Raw genomic sequence first — 16,330 nt, 5'->3', positions numbered from 1 at the left:
TCCAGCCATATTTGCCATTGCAGACAATGCTATAGCTGTCTGCTGGTTTAATGTTCTTTGTAACATGAGCACAGAACTGCTTAGGCTGGGACTGTAGGAACTGGAGAAGGACCAGACGCAATGAGAAAAGCACAGGTTTCAGTGCTGACATCTCGTCCCATGAGGCCACAAAGCCCCTCTCTCCTACGACATGCTTTTCCCATAGTTTGATCAGCTGTAGCTGTCACTCTGGGCTTGTGCCCAGCACAGTGACCCTCAAATCGTGGAGCACCTCAGTTCTGCAAGACCCTTGCAAGGATGCTACAATCACAGACTCCCCGATTGACAAGAAAGCAAAGCCTGCTGCTGCCCCCGTGTGTTACTTGCTTATTATTGTTGCCATGCACCAGTAAAGTGGTGGGAACCGACTGGCAAGCATGAAGGAGAGCCAGGCTGAGCACAGCCTCTCAGCTACTGAGGTCAAACATCTCGCTTTGGAACACTCTTCTGTTTCTTCTATTGCTCCTGCAAGCTCAGGGCGTTCTCCGGGGCACCTTATATGCAGAAGTTGCAAAGTCAGATTGGACATGTTTGGATGTGAGCTGAACTGGAGACAGCATGGAGGCAGGCGATGCACTGCAAAGCACAGAGGTGTCATCGTCCCATTCTGAAAGGATGCATGTGCAACACTCAGAGACTGCCATGCAATGCTGAACAATATCAGATATCAGCACAGCGCGTTCAGGCTTGTTGGCTCAGACCACGAGGAGTACAGAGCGAGAGACAGCTCTTGGCAGGCTGAGCTCACATGATAAGGTCATTGGAAAGACAAGTGATGCTTTCATCAACCTGCCTTTCCCCTGCATCAGCACCAGCTTCAGCAAGGACTCACTTTGTGCTCCTGTAATATACTGTGCTCCACATGGTGCCAAGGACAAAAGCTTTCTCAAAAATACATTGAAGCTGTTTTTCCAGCCTGTGTCTCAGCCCCCAATTCCCATTCTTCTTGGCTCTGTCAGGTTCCAGTTTTGAACCGTTAAATGGCACCTCTTGGAAGTGTTACTTTCCCTCTGGATCAATGGCACCTTTCAAGCAGACGAGAGAACAGGCTGTAGTTACTGGCTCTCTATCTGCTGCTTCCCAACAGTTATAATGTACCTTTTGGACATCTGTTAGGGATCTCATTGTTTTGTCCTTCTCTGTTGAGCAGGATTTTGTTGGGGCTGCACATGCTAATTATTGTGGAGACCATCAATCCCGGAAGCTGCCTAAAGCCTGGGGTGATAGGTTGGTAGCAGCAGCCAAATTCTCACTGGCCCAAATGGAGCCAGTTTGTGGCTCAGGGAGGTCATGCAGACCAATGGTTCTGATTGTTTGCCGTCCCTTCACTGAGAGCCTTTTTGGCCCTGGCACCATTCACAGCTGGGCCAAGGAGCAATGCCTCAGCTAAACGTTGTCCACAGACTACCCTGGACACTGCCTAGAGCGCTCTGAGAACATCTGAAGGGAACAACATGCGCTGGCAGGGCTTATGTGCTCTGGCAATTGGGGATTGCAAACACATGCTTCAGCTATGCAAGAAATCTTTGACTTGTTCTGAATGTGATTCTGCCTGGGTTTCTTCCCAGGAACATTCCTGTTCTTCACAATTTACCAGTTGCAGAAAGGGAGAACAGGGAGGAGGGATTTTAAGAGTAAGGGAGAGGAAAGGGAACAAATCTTACAGTGCTTTCCCTAGCCAAATTCCTTCAGAAGGACAGGGTGTGGAGTATGGACTCCAGAATTTGGCACAAGCCCAAGAAAATATGAACTGCAAAATTAAAACCACTTTTAATTAGTCATTTGTTTTTATATAAAGAATAAGTGTCTGTTTTTCTGAAGTAATTCAGTGTCTGCTATCACATAAACCAGGCAGCCCTTGCCAAATGGTGCTGTGTGATAGAAGGCAAGCACAGAACTAGGTCTCTGAGCAAAGACACGTTATCTCCTCCGGGAGACAGCAGTGCTGTTTAGATCTGCATTCTGGTCCCGAGATAAAAGTCTCATTCCTAAGAGTCACAGCGTACGTGAGAGAGTTGCAAATGTAGTCCTCGTAGGTGGGAGTAATATGATGCCTGAGCTGGAGATGAATGATGAAGCTGGGTCTTTATTATAACACCTGCTATGTTACAAACAGGAGAAAAAACTTGCCAGGGTGGAGGCAAGAGCTGTGCTTCTGCCCTGGAAGAAATCAGAGGTACAGAGTACCCAGAACCTCACGCCCTGACTCAGAGGGATGACAAATCCCTCTTCTCATTGCAGGCAACAGCAGGGTCCTACCTGGGGACGGCCACAGGCCACAGTTTCTGCCACATGCTGCAGCCATTTGGAGGGATGGGCTGGGTGGGGGCTGCTGGGCTGGGTGTCATTGCTGTTGGGTGCACCCTTGAATAAGGACGGCGTAGGCTGTATCTAGGTTGGGTCGTCCCTGAGCCAGGGATGCCCCTGCAGATAAGGTGTGAAGTTGGCTGTCAGCCAGGTCTCAGGGCTGCTCCCGCGCAGCAGCACAGACACAGGCTTTGTGCTTCTTTCCAGGTACGACCACCTAAACCATCAGCTTGTTCCTGAGAGTGTTACATTTCAGCCCGAGACCCTTCCAGGGCAGTCAATGACAAGAGTAGCCCTCCTATGTGGAGCTGCCCATGGCTAAGTTTGGAATCTGCTGAGCTAGACAAGCCCTTCCAACAGGAGAAACCATTAAACGAGGCAAGGTGTAATGTGATGCTACCAAACATGCACTCAGAGTAACCTCCTTAGCTCGATTAACTGTATTAAGTATATACCTATAATTAATTTAATTTAAGTGAGGTTTTTCTTCCCTGTGTTGTGTGCCTGTGGTATCAACCTCTTAAACTTACTGCTGTGTATATAATTCAATCAAATGTACACACAGTACCCACGTAAGCTTAGTCACTCCAGACACCAGGGAGAGTATTATTTCATTGTATTTGGCTCATACTTCTGCCTTAACACAGGCGGCAACTTCACTGAAACCAGTTATGCTACATTAGTCCAAAACCAGAGCAAAGCCCAGCATTTAAAATTATTTGCATAGTAATTGCATCATAATTTCTATAATGCCGTGTCCTGAACATGGATGTGGTTTGCTACAGCTGCCTTCCCAGTCTCTCACTAGGAAACAATGAAATAAAGATAGAAAGGAATACTCTTCTTTTTTTTTTTTTAATAATTCAGCAATATCAGTACTATCAGCAGGTTCCTGTTGCCTCACAGTGCTGTATAGCAGCCTTCCCCTGTATATGCTAAACTAAACAGGAATAATTGGTTGTTATTCAGAACCAGATGCTCAAGAAGTATTTCTTTAACTTGTACTGTACATAGTGGCAGGACGGTACTTCACTACTTGTGAGGGTCTCCCCCTTCATCTTTTATTGACTGTACCTTCTATATTTTTATTGTTAATAGCCCATATGGCAAAGGAAACAGGTGAATGATTTCACTCTGTCTTTGCTTTTGTTAATCCCAAATTATGGATCAAGTCACAATTAATGATGGCCCTGGTGATTTATGAATTGCAATTTTTACTCCTACTAGTCCTGGACAGTTGGAAACCATCAGATGCCAGCCTGAGCAGCTGTAGCCTGAGCATCAGTTAGCACCGATGAGCAATGTGTGCATGGATGTGTGAAGTGGCCTATCTCTGGGCAGGCGAATTAATTGAATACCGGTGCAAGAGAGACCGGAGCTGCTTTCTGCAGGTTGCACATTACAGTATTGGTTTCCCAAGGGTGGAAAGCAGACTATCATTGAGTGATCTGAAATCCAAATAATAGATTTTATTGCAGAGTTTAGAAGGCTGCCTAAAGAGAAGCAAAGCAAGACACAAGGAATATGTGTCTGACACTTCCGACACTTCTGAAGTGAGCCTAACAAAACCAAAGTGATGAAGAGAAGACCGATTCTGCATCTGAGCAAGAGCTTACAGGAATCACAGGGACAAAAAAGGAGACCCCTATTCTAGATTATGCTCCCTTTTGAAGGCCCCAACCAAGACGTTCATTGAAGTTCTTACTCTATCACAAAGTGATTAACTCTGATGTTCCCTGGGAAGGAGCTTACATCAATGTGACTGCTGGCTGGTGCCCAGCGTCATGGACACATTGCTACTTTGCATTAAGAGAAAATGAGCAGACTTTCTCAGCTCTGTTGCCCTCTGCATTGACATAAGTCAAGGGTAGGAGGATTTCTTCCTGAAATTCAGGGGACCTATGACTCTTATGTTGGCTGAATGGGTGTAATGACTGAACCATTCAGTTCTGAGACAGACTTCACTTGTTTGAGGCTTCACAGCTCTCACAACCTATCTGCTAACAAGAAAAATATTCCAATTATTTGGAATGATGACATCATCCATGCAACTGGCCCAGCGCCAACATCAGCACTCCTACAAAACAGACAGTTATTTCTTGTTAAGAATTACCATATTCTTTGTACTGACCACAGCATGGCAAGGCCACTGGGAAGCAGGAACATTTGCAGTAAGAAAGCCGCTGAGCAGACGCATCCCTCAGTTCACTTGGTGTCCGGGTCTGAAATGATATATCTGCTGATTGCTCACATCCCACCACATCTCTCTACTTTGGTTTGAACAAACCTGGCTTACACAAAATGTGGTGGGGAGCAGTCAAGCTTTGAGGACCAGGAGGGATAAGCTGTTCTGAGGTGCAGAATTGAGCTATTCTGCTGTGAAGTTAAATGGTTCAGGAGAGGCCAGGGAATTGGCAAAAGCTGCTGGGAAATGACACAAGGCTGAACTACAGCTGTTGCAAACGGAAGACTCAGCGGAGGATGCTCACACTGAAAAAACCTGGGAAAAGCAGATAGGTATCTAAAACATTTTGAAAAGCCTCCTGTTGTGGTGGTTTTTTTCAGTGTAGTAAATTCTTGATGGATTAACTACCTAATAGTGAAATTATCCCACTCCGCTAGAGGCAAATCTCTTGCTGAAGTGAGAACAATTATAATATTTTTAGGTAAAATATGATAGTTTGAAGGTCCTGGAGGACAGAAGGGACAGGGCTGCACTCAGAGAGTGGACACTAAGAAAGGTGACGGACCTTTCCATGAACTAGTGCAGAGCTGGTCCCTGCAGAATCTTCTATAGATAGTTAGAAAAAAAAATTCCTCAGCGTTTCGATTTTCCATAAAAGATAGGAAGTAAATTGTCAGTGTAAGTGCCTATGAAGGCAAACAAAGAACTGACATGGGCCTTTCTTCTGTCTTTTCCACTTGATAATGAAGGCCTGAAAGGCAATAAACTGGCAGGTTTTGTCCTAAGGCTTTAATTCTTTCTCCATTAGGACTGCTGGAAGACTTTCTGGACAGAGGATAGGCAGAAAAGAGGTCAGTATGTATCAGAGATGGTAGAGAAACCTGCAGATTTGTCTGCGCAGGGATGTTTAAACCTCGGTGACAGATTACCCGTTACGCTGTGTTATAGGACACACTTGCACATAGTAGTCTGGACCCTGCACACATTTCTTCCAGGACAAGACTGCAAGCAAAAGTTCGGCTCAGCCTGTACAAATGCACGAAAGAGCCTGAATTATTTGCAATCAATTGACACCAGCTGAGTACTTCTGTGTTCCTATGTTTATGATTTGTGTAGACAAATCCTGAGAAGGGAAGTGATTTTGAGTCCGATTATTAAAAGCTTTTCTGCTTGATTATCTTAACAGCTGTTTCATCCCAACGATTGGGAGAAAACTACCTTTTCATAAGGATTCTGTAAGGATCTTTCAGCTGGAGCATGAAGCAATTGTCCATCTACATTTCCTGGTGTCTTTCCATGAGATCAATGAATAATTCTTCCTGATATTTTAAAAGTTAGAAAAATAATACCCAGTAAATGACAGGTAAGAACAAGTATGCCAACCCAGACTTAGCTCTGTCAGCAAAGTCTGGTGGTTTCCCCCTGCATTTCCAGATCACCTTAGCAGTTGCGTTTTCCAGGTTTGAGCAGGTTACCCCGAGTAACCTGTATTTGTTTGACTCATAACTTTTGAACCTCAATAGTCACACAGAGAGATTGTAAGTGGCTCAGGGAAGGCATTTTGGCCTGTCTCATCTAGTCTCCACACTTGTCAAGCCCTCTCCAGCACACTAAATCCTTCGTCTCTTGGGTCAGAAAAGTACATGAACTGGCTGAGCCCCAAAATCATCTGCTCATGAGACGAGCTGGCCCAGCGATGGAGGGAAGGAGCACCCTGCTTGGAGAAAGGGTGCTGGCCAGCTGCTTGGAGGTGCTGGGCTCAGCTGCAGTCCTGCCTGGCCGTTCTCCCACTGCCTTCCCAGCCCTGCCGAGATCACTGAGCCCCACAAAGAAGCATGGGCAAACGAGAGCCTTGAGGAAGTAATGGCTGGTGCTTAAAAAAAATAACGTCGATGCTTGGGGAGCCTTCCTTCCTCTCCAATGTGTGACACTTGTCAACTGATGTTGCATCTAACCTAGTGGTAGCAAGAGCTGGAGAAGAAATACTCTTTCCTCTTGCCTTCCCTGCCTCCGACACCAGGATTGCATGAGAGGAGGCAAAGGGGTAGCCGGCAACTGCGCTTAGCTTTAATTTAACTTAAAAGTAGGTTTGTCCATCTCCTTTAGCGCAAAGAACATCCATCAGCCCTTCACGCTTCTGACCATAGCCTCAAGACTGTCCCTTGCAAGAGATCTTCACGCGAGCCCTTGGGGCGAGTGGTGCCTGGTTAATTCCTGCAACCAGCTATGAGGAAATATTTCTCCTCTCCCCCCCACCCCAGAAAGCTTTGCATGTGGAACTTGTTAAAGATTTGTCCTGAGCTTGTTTTTTAAACATAAGCCACGAGTCAGGATGGGCCAAGGAAAACATACCAGTGCAGAATACACCTCATCACCAACTGCTCTGCCGGCACCAGTTTCACCATGGCTGGAGCCAAATGCAAGCGGTGAGCCCATGGGGCGGCCTGGCTGGAAGGGGGACTTGGCACCGGGAGCAGTGGTCATATCCGGGGCACAGCGAGGCAGTACCTCGCGCTAGCCACAAAATGAGAGGGAAAAGGCTGATCTTGGAAATCACAAAACACCAGCGTCACACATCCGGAGGTAACTTGGCGTGTGAACGCGGCTGGCTGGCAGGGGATGCGCCGCAGGGGTAAACGTTGGTGTGGGCATGGGAATGGCCCCCACATGCCCACGCCAGCCCCACTGAGCAAGGGAGGGCAGTCCGAGGGCCAGACTGACCGCTGCACCCTCCCAGCAATGCCTCGCTGTTCCCAAAATTAGGCCAAGTTTACTATAGATGGGATATAGGTGTGTGATTAATATATTGACAGTGTAATAACTGAAATTTTGTTATGACTGTATGTATAGTCAGTACGATGGATATTATTATGATACCACACATAGGGCTGCACAGATGTATATTGTCTCCCGAACTTGCGAGTGCTTCGGGCACGCGTCTCACCCCGGCTGCGGCGAGGGGCGCGGGCCCTTTAAGGGGGGCCCTCGCTGCCGCCGACACGTTCCAGGGCTGACTGCTCAACCAACCTCGCTCCACCGCTCTTCCCCGCCGCCCATTGGCCAGGCAGCATTGACGGTCCCGCCTTCCGGCGTTGCTAGCCAATGGGAGGAGAGCTGGGCGAGAGGCAGGACTAGGTTGGTGCGTGTGGCTGATGGCCGGCGAGCGGCGGGTCAGTGCAGGGGGCTCGGGACAGGGCCCGGCCACCCTTCGGGGCGCGGGGGCTGAGGGAAGAGGGGCAAGGCCCGCCCGCCGCGGACCAGAGGCCCGGGCCCCCCTGAGGTGCTGAGGGGATCGGGGCCCCGCTGAGGAGATGGGGGCCCCTGAGGCGCTGAGGGGATCGGAGTCCTCCTGAGGCGCTGAGGGGACCCGGGCCCCGCTGAGGAGATCGGGGCCTCCTGAGGCGCTGTGGGGACCAGCGCGGGGCTCTCGCGCGGGGCGGAGGCGAGCGACGCGCCGACCCTCCCGGGGACTGAGGCAGGCTTCGGGCGGGCCGCCGCCTCGCTGTGTTCTGTGGAGGCGCCGCCGTCGGCCCCGGGAGCGGTGCCGGGAGCAAAGCGCCGATCCCGGGGTGGGGGTGCCCCTCCACCTTGCCGAAACAGGGAGGGGGTTCGCGGGCTCCAGCCTCCCTGTGGTTGCTGGCAGCCCGTCCGTCCCGTGTGTGGGTGCGGGGCAGAGGCCAGGCCGTCACCCTGCCCGCCCGACCCGGGGGTGCGGGGATTGGGGTAGGCAGAGCCGGGCTGAAAAAGAGTTTTGGCCCTCCCTGGGGAGACGTGATAAGTGTCGGGAGAGCACCCTCTGAGGAGGGCGCTTGGCGTACAGCTTATCGAAAGGCAGAGGTGTCGCACAGGAGTGTCCAGGGAGATCGTGGCCTTAGATCTTAAACTCTTCTAGTGCAGCAGTGACCCTGTGGGTGCCATGCTCAGTACTAATGAAATGCCATAAAATAAATGGCAGCTGTTTCACCATAAGAATCCCTTATGGGTAGATTGAGAATATTAAGGTCAATGGAGTTCCGTGAGAATGTGGGGTTTTTTTACCTAGACCTGATACTGACAACAAATCGTTTGTGGAGCTGAGGACTGAAGAAGAAAAAAAGAAAGTAGCTTCCTAATAACTTGCTGCTGTAGGCCTGGCAATAATTAAAACGAAGTGCTCAGGCAGGTTCTTGTCTTTATACAACAAACTGATCTTGTCATTCAGGTTGAAGTTAAGTGTAGCTTGAGCTGTCCTTATTTTTAAAAAAAAAAAAAGTGCACTTCCATGAAATTAAAATGTGGATTCTTCAAGTGTAGAGAACTAAGGACTTCTGGAACAGTGACATGAAGGATAATTTGGGTCAGTTTTTAATGTGTATTGTTAGGAGATCTGATGTGGTGGTTCCAGTCTAGTGGTTCCATGTATTTTTTTTTTTTTAACCACAGTTAAAGATTCTTGGATCAAGTGACTCTGCTGCTTTTTTTGTGAAGTTATAGAAAGTAGTATTTATGATGTGTAGCAAAATGGAGTTATGTAGTTGTTTGTCCACAAGTAGAAAAAAAAAAAAAGGTTTGAAAATAATGTGCCTGTTGTTGAAGTTTGTGTACATAAGGTTTCTAGTATTTCTGTCATTGCTGTTAGAGTGGCATCTTTTGGATTTGCCCCTGAGGAGATCTGGGTAGAATGAAAGCTTTGGGTGGAGCTACTGTGCTTTTTGTTTATTCTCCCATATCTTACATGCTAAGAAATAAACACAGGTATTAAAGAAATTAAAAATGTCTGGGTTTTGTTCCAGGTGCTGGTATAAAAGATGAGGCTGAATGAGAGCAGGACAAAATCCTTCCAGGCTCCTGTCACCATCCATAATTACCCAGGCAGGCAGGTATACGTGTTTCCCAGTGGCCGATCTGATTCAGAAGAGTCATCAGAGGAGGAACTCAATGTTATGGAATTGCGACCGAGGGGCAAGGAGCAGCGATGCAGCGCTTCTCGGGACAGAGTTGGAGATGTGGTACTTCTGGAACGAGTGATTACAGAGGATGATAATCTTAACAAGCTAGCCCTGCAGTATGGTTGTAAAGTAAGAGCTATCTCTGTTTGTTTTTAATTACTTTAGAGGTATTTTACATGTAGCTTAGTTTCCAGAATTACAGGAGAGCATGCTGTTGTCTAATAGTTTTGACACTGAAAAGTGTTTGCCCTGTGTATTTCATGAATGGTCAATATCTGGGTAAAACTGAGCTGGAGAAAGGCAAAAAAACCCAACCCCAACAACAAAAAAAGCAACAGCCTAGGAAGATATTGTCAACCCCACGCCTTGCCTGACCTGCTTTTTTGTTTAAGTTGGGTGACTAAGTGCAGTGTAGCAGTCATGATTTGTACTTAGTTATTTAAAAGAGGGCAAAAAGTAGGAAGCTGAGTACAGAAATGAGAGAGCCCTGCTCTCAAGGACCATACCGGTTTTTAAGCAATTGGAACAGTACAAAGAAATGCCACTCTGATGGGGTCTGGTGTGGGGTTTTTTTTCATTTATGTTTTGAAAGGTATGAGCTTACATAATGCAAGGAAGGTCTAAGTCTAATGGGTGGATTTGGAGAAGGAGAGATGCCAAAGTCCAGGTCACAGAGTCCGGGTGCTGTCTGTCCATGCGGGTTTTGATTGTTTGCTGTCATACCCAGAAGAGTGTGCGGGGTTCAGCCATCAGCAGGCAGGAGGGAGTGGTGTGTATGGTGAATTTTCTCTTGTTGGAACATACTGCAAAAATCCATTTTCTTTGTTCCAAAGCAGAGAGCTTTATGGAAAAACTGTTGAAAAGTTTAATTACCTGAGCTGAACATTATAAGTACCCCGTTGTTTAGCAGTTAAAGCTGTATTTTTAGAGCCTCCTTTATCTGCAAGCTAGACTGTGATTAAAAAGTTCCATGATGCAAACAATTGGACAGTGACCTGGATGGGGATAATGATACAGTACTGGCTCAACTGCTGCAATACTATTGCAGTCTGTCTTGCTTAACAAAACAGCTGTGTGGTGCAGCTGAAGCAAGAGGGCTTAGAGGAATTGCGACAATTCCTACCCTCCCATTCCCTTAGAAACAAAAACAAAACAAAAAAGAAATCCTTCTAGGTTCTGCTGACGAGTTTGGTAGGACTTGAATAGGCCTTGATTGGCACCGGTAGAATGTGAGAACTCTGAGCTGCAGCAGTTGACTTTGCAGTCACGACTATGTGCTCATCTCTAAGCAATTGCATCGTTATTGCCACTTGTGCCAAATCACAGCAGTTCAGTGAACTCAAAGGAGGAAGATGATTGTGCACCACTCTTTTGGTTTATAGCATGGAAAATCCTGCTGTGCCCCCTGTACTGTAGCTCAGGAGGGCTCAGTCCTGTCTCTGCCATGACTGTCTGCCTCTGCTGCCTGGCTTCTGGAGCCTTTCAGCCCGCAGCAGGTGCAGGCTACTGGGCTTGTCCGGTGGGGAAAGCTGATGGGGAGGGACCAGGTAGGCAGTGTTCTCCTCCCACAGGAAAAAAACTGTCCTACTCCCTCTCTTCCAGAAAGGGCACTTCTGACTTGTTCCAGTTAAATTGAAGAGGTACAGAAATCCTTATTATGGGAGAGTTGTGTATCTGCCTGTTTACAGAATGGCACTGATGAATTGTGATGTATTTTGTTTCGCTTGCACAATTAAGCAGCTCTTGAAAGTCTACCAGGACATCAGTGAGGAAGATTTGTAGCCACAAATGTATGCAACTGCGTTTAAAAAAATCCAGGATGAGCTTCTCAAGTGAGAACTTGTCATTGGTTTCAGAATCATCAGGGCCTACTTAGGGTGGGGGGTATTAAGACAGTGCAACAAGTAGCTTTGTGTGTGCTACAGATAACTTGGCAGAGATGCAAAGCACTTTGAAATTTTCATTTTTACTCTTGACCATTTATAGTCCTGGCCTGCTTTTGGCATTGTTCGTAGCTGGGACGAGAGGAGCTCGCTGCAGCCAAAAAAATGAGTACAGAAAAAAAAAGCCTAAATGGCTTGTGCAGCCTAGTGCTCTTGCATTCTTCCCATCAGATTTGTTTGTTGTTTCTGTGTGAGTGCTGCTCCATTTTCTGTTACTAGAGCCTTAGCACAACATTGCAGTGTTTGATTGCAGACACTGCAGGGGATATGTACTGTCCCAATAATTAGTTTTCATTGGAACAAAACCAAAAATTGAAGCACCACCTCAGTTAGGAGGCTTTGGATGAGATTGTTCTTTCATAACTAAATAATTCTGCGGGGTTCAAGTCCTAATGTTACGCTGGGGCAAGCTGTGAGGAGTCTCAAACAGCAGCTGAGGATTCCTTTCGCCTCAGGGGCACCAGATTAGGATCTAGATTAAATGTCCCATTTCCAGATTTCTCAAGCTTTGCAGAGTAAATGTGAGCTTCAGGCATTCATCTCGTCTCTGCCCTTCAGCAGAGTCTTGCTTTCTGTCTGTGACATAGCAGACTTGCCACCTTTCAGGGATTGCATGGTGGCTGAGCTTGATGTGTGGTTCCATGACAGCCTGTGCAGGCTGGAGGGGAGCTCCACAGAGAGAGGCAGCTCTGCTGGCAGCGCGCTACCTTCCCCTCCGCACCTCCTCTGCTGCTGGGCGGTGGTACCTCCCCACTTCTGGCAGCAGTACAGCCTCCAAGTACCCTTGACTGTTTGTTGCAGTGGCACAGGAGATGTTCAGGCTCCCTTCTAGTGTATTCCTGTATTGTGTTTTAAAAGGAGATCTTTGCCCTGAACTGTCAATGATTTTGGCATTGATGGCACTTACATATTTGCTTAGGAAGTGCTTTCTTGGTTTTAGTTCCTCAATTTCATCGGTAGCCTCAAGCTTGTGAGGGTGCAGTGAATGCAGTTCATACATTATTTTATGAGATTTCTAAAAGAACAAACAACCCAAAAACTTTCTCTGAAGGTGCCATCCTCAAACTTTCTCTTCTGTGTGATATAGCAGAAGTTGTTAAGCTGTTCGTGTTGCCTTTCTCTTTGGTTTGGAGTCCTGTAGTTTTCTTTGTTTTGCATCCTCCAGCCTTTCCCTTGAGGTTCTTTCACGTCTCCTTGGCTGCTTTGGAGAGCTCCTTGCAAATGGTGACAGTCCTGTGTGTTTTCTTTGACAGAGGATTTAGGGCAACTGAGAAGTTCATGTACTTATTAGGTGGTTGTCAGTGCACACTGTATTAAGCTGTCTTCTCTTTATTTAACATTAAATAAAGAAATGCTACCTTGCCTTTGACTTTTCTTTGATACCAGCTGTCGTTGTGACTTACGCTGTACATATGGTTTCTGCTTTCTTGCTTTTCTCACTGCTATTTGCATCACTGAGCTGGGTGGGAATACCAGTCACAGATAGGAATCTTACACACAAACCACCAAAGATGATCACAAATGCAGAGATGATTGCCATAAGCATACCTGCAGAAGGAGCATTTACCAACTGGGGAGAAATGAGCTGTACAGAGCTGCTGTTGTGCAAAACCACGTGCTTGGTGGTGCTTGGGAGCACGAGCAAAGGGAGAGAGGCTCACCTGCTCTCTTGTGGGCTGTGATCTTGCTTTCAAAACTGCGGTGTGCTCCAAAGGTGGAGCTCTGTTCACTCTGAAACTGCTTTCCGAGCAGGGGGAGGGGTTTGCCTGCTCATACTGACGTTGTCCTCTCACCTTAAACACTCATGCATTGCTTAAGGTATGAAAACTTTTAAAAATGATCTGTTATAAAGATTCTTCTTGCCTTAACTTGGATTAGCAAGTAAGTGAGAGAAGGGTAAAGAAAGCAAAAGGAAGGAAAAAGAGTATTAAGCAAAATACAACCTATGAGAAATTCAGGAGCTCTGGAGGAGGTTATAGACTGGTTTGATAGGGGACCGTCTCTGTCGTGCAGGACCTGGAGCATCCCTGGAACAGCTGGGAAATCTTTGCAAAACACTAAGCCACAGCTTGCTTATATTATCTGGCTGCTGCTCGCACAGTAGTTTTGTAGCTACTTCTTGCTTCAGTACTGGGTTGTCCACTAATACCCGTGTCCTTTTTTGGATTCTGTAGGTTGCGGATATCAAACGCGTCAACAACTTCATCCGGGAGCAGGACTTGTATGCACTGAAGTCCATCAAGATCCCGGTGAAGACCCATGGGCTGTTAACGGAGAACGGCAGAGAACTCCGGCCTCTTCCAACTGCACCCTCCCAGAGTGGCCTGACGCTCGTGGACTTACCAGAGCCCAATGATGTTGCAAGCAGCTCTGCTGATGGCAGACACTTGAGTGACTACTTCAAGGGGATTGACAAGAGCATTCAGGACGCGGTGCAGGCAGAGGTGCGGCTAAACACAGAGTACTGCACAGAAGTACTGGAGAGACCGCTGCCTGAGTCAGGGAAGCCAAAGACCAGTAATGGTGCGGACTGTGGCATCCAGTGGTGGAATGCAGTTTTTATTATGCTCCTGATAGGAATTGTCCTGCCAGTATTTTATATCATCTATTTTAAAACACAAGGCCTGGTGGCCCATACCTCCAACACAACACTGACCTCAAATATTTCAACAGATGGATTGGAAGGGAAATTACCACAAAGCTCAGTTGTAGAAAAAAAATCCTAAGGGCGGGGGGGGCAGCAAAACACAGCCTCTGCTCCCAGCATGGAAGCCCATATGCCAGTGACTGTGAGTTAAGTGCATTCAGGGGGATAACAATACAGATTATTTTTATTTTTTTAAGTAGCTGATGTTGTAATCCTGAACTTGAGTGAAAGTGAGGTGATCTGATTTTTATGGAAGAATAAGGACACTTTGTTGCTTATAAAGATCATCAGGCAGCTTGGCTTAACAGTCATGAACTCTGTTGAGGAAAGTAGTTTGTAGCAATTTACTCATCTTGTTGCTTCAGGTATTTCTTAATGCTTTATCCAAGCAGCAAATCCTTTGCCGCTGAGGTAGAGTGCAGTATTAATGTGATGGAAAAGTGTGTGCGTGGGGGTGTTTGTATTTTAAGAAAACACTTTGCTTACAGGAGAAGCAGGGACTTTTTTTTTCTCTCTGAACTATCATTTTTATCTCTCACAGACCATGGCAGTATTGGCATACCTAACCCTAAAATGATGACGTCTAGTGTGTTAAGCTGTGCGTGCCACGGCATGAGGACACGTATGCCTTTTCATCCTTTAGGGCAAGTGTTCAAGCTTAAGCTGCTTCAAGCACAGTCCTGGGAAGAGTGAGCCCAGACCTCTGCCTCTTGATGAAATCCTTCAGAGACTTGACATCCAGAGTTTCTGCAGGCAGAGCTCATTGCAGGCTCCACGCTTTCGCCAGGGTAGTGCTCACCCAGAGCCAGTACTTCAGCATGACCGCACATCATGGACGAGGGTGTGAGTGTAGCGTGAGGCCTGTGGTACATAGTATGTGCTCCTCAGAGGCTCATTTGTTGAGGGCAGGTCTAGCCAGTATTAATTTTTAAAGAAAATAATAATCAGTAATGGTGTATCTCAAACACCCAATTTCAGTCATGGACTTGAGTTCCCTTATTTGTAGTCTTCACGTGAGAGAGCGTTGTTAAGTTGCATTTAATTTGCGGGGTCCATGACAGCAGCCCTGCATTACCTTAGACACAGAAAGAAGTGCAAATCCTTTACAGGATGGGGTGATTAAGCTGCTGCATGTTAAATGTTTCTGAAAATTGACATTTGATTTGCATTAGCAATTTCAGAGTGCGTAGGACAGGCCAGTGAAGCTTTGGAGGCTGGTGGTGTCCTGAGATGTTGGTGAGCCTGAGGTCTGTGCTGTGTAGGCTGAGTCAGTAAACACTACATGTTAGAGGTGAGCAGAAGAATGAGGCTTTGGGGAGCTTTGCTGCAGGGAAGAATTTGCCTCAGAAATTTAATTCAGGGACTATGGGCAGAGGTAAATGCTCCCCTAGACCCAAACACTAAGGTATTTTGCAGCACAGTTGTGTGAAACCTGGCCAGGGATGGGGTAATGCATGATATAAGTAGCAGCCAGATGAAGACAGCTCTGTTTCAGTAAGGTCCCAGCCTTTTCCTGGGCCACTCGCACAGGGCTTGGCTCGTCTCCTGCCGTCATTCCTGAGGGTAAGGGCAGAGCTGGTGGATAAAGCTGTTGATGTGTGTCCCCCCCCTCCCCACCCTGTGCTGGCCCCTCCTGCCCCAGTTGCCTACAGAAAAAGGTGCAGGATCCTTCTCGCCATGCAGGCAGCATTGGGGCAGAGGATGGCAGCGTGTCGAGAGACCTGCTGCCACCAAGACCTGCTGGGGCACGAGCAAGGGCAGCATCTTCTGCCAGGCCACACCAGCACTACCTTGGAGTGGTGAGGGGCAGGTTTGGTTTTTGGATTTTTTTTTGTTGCTGACAGCTCCATGAGCAAAGAGCCCTGGTGCAGGCTGCTGTGATACAGAGGCGATCTCTTCCTGGCCCAAGGAAGAGCAGATCCATAGCATCTGTGTGGCAGGAGGGGAAACGGGATTGAGGCTTCTCCAGCAATGTGAGGAGCACCACAAGAAGTAAGCAGAACCAGGTGATGCTATAATGATAAGCTGCCTTTCCTGCAACCATCAAAATACAGTGCTCAGGAAGGCCTGAGGGAACCTAATTTTATAGACAAAGACTCTGTCTTATACTGAACAAAATCTTGTATTTTTCTTCTGTGAAGGAAATGTATCTCTTTGTTCTAGGGGGGATTATTACATTTTTAAATAAAATAAACTAAAAGCACAAGGGGCACCACCCACCCCAGGCGGCTTGTGCCTTTTTTTTTCTGTCCCCACAACTGGAGATGCTGTGCGCAGCTGG

At 47.2% G+C, this 16,330-nt stretch overlaps 1 protein-coding gene across 5 annotated transcripts; it reads left to right on the top strand.

The window, feature by feature from the left end:
- Positions 1 to 5,774: 5,774 nt before the first annotated feature.
- LYSMD4 (LysM domain containing 4) lies at positions 5,775 to 16,252 on the top strand. 5 transcript variants are annotated; one of them, XM_054837534.1, is made up of 3 exons: positions 5,775 to 5,894; positions 9,304 to 9,588; positions 13,577 to 16,252. In XM_054837534.1, exons 2-3 carry the CDS (start codon positions 9,319 to 9,321, stop codon positions 14,126 to 14,128), a joined length of 822 nt encoding a protein of 273 aa, XP_054693509.1. In that variant the 5' UTR covers positions 5,775 to 5,894; positions 9,304 to 9,318; the 3' UTR covers positions 14,129 to 16,252. The 5 variants fall into 5 exon arrangements, with proteins under 5 accessions (XP_054693509.1, XP_054693508.1, XP_054693506.1 ...); XM_054837533.1 differs by lacking the exon at positions 5,775 to 5,894 and adding an exon at positions 7,616 to 7,666; XM_054837531.1 differs by lacking the exon at positions 5,775 to 5,894 and adding an exon at positions 7,665 to 7,701.
- Positions 16,253 to 16,330: the final 78 nt, after the last annotated feature.

The sequence above is a fragment of the Grus americana genome, chromosome 10 (genome assembly GCF_028858705.1).
Source record: "Grus americana isolate bGruAme1 chromosome 10, bGruAme1.mat, whole genome shotgun sequence".
NCBI classification, from domain to species: domain Eukaryota; kingdom Metazoa; phylum Chordata; class Aves; order Gruiformes; family Gruidae; genus Grus; species Grus americana.
The sequence above is the reverse complement of the archived record's forward strand: the minus strand, read 5'-3'. Positions and strand labels throughout refer to the sequence as shown.

Bases quoted from the DNA above. Each gene is read 5' to 3' on its own strand.
- LYSMD4 (XM_054837534.1), top strand. From the start codon at position 9,319: ATGAGGCTGAATGAGAGCAGGACAAAATCCTTCCAGGCTCCTGTCACC. The intron at 9,589-13,576 runs GTAAGAGCTATC...TGGATTCTGTAG, and splicing joins CCCTGCAGTATGGTTGTAAA to GTTGCGGATATCAAACGCGT.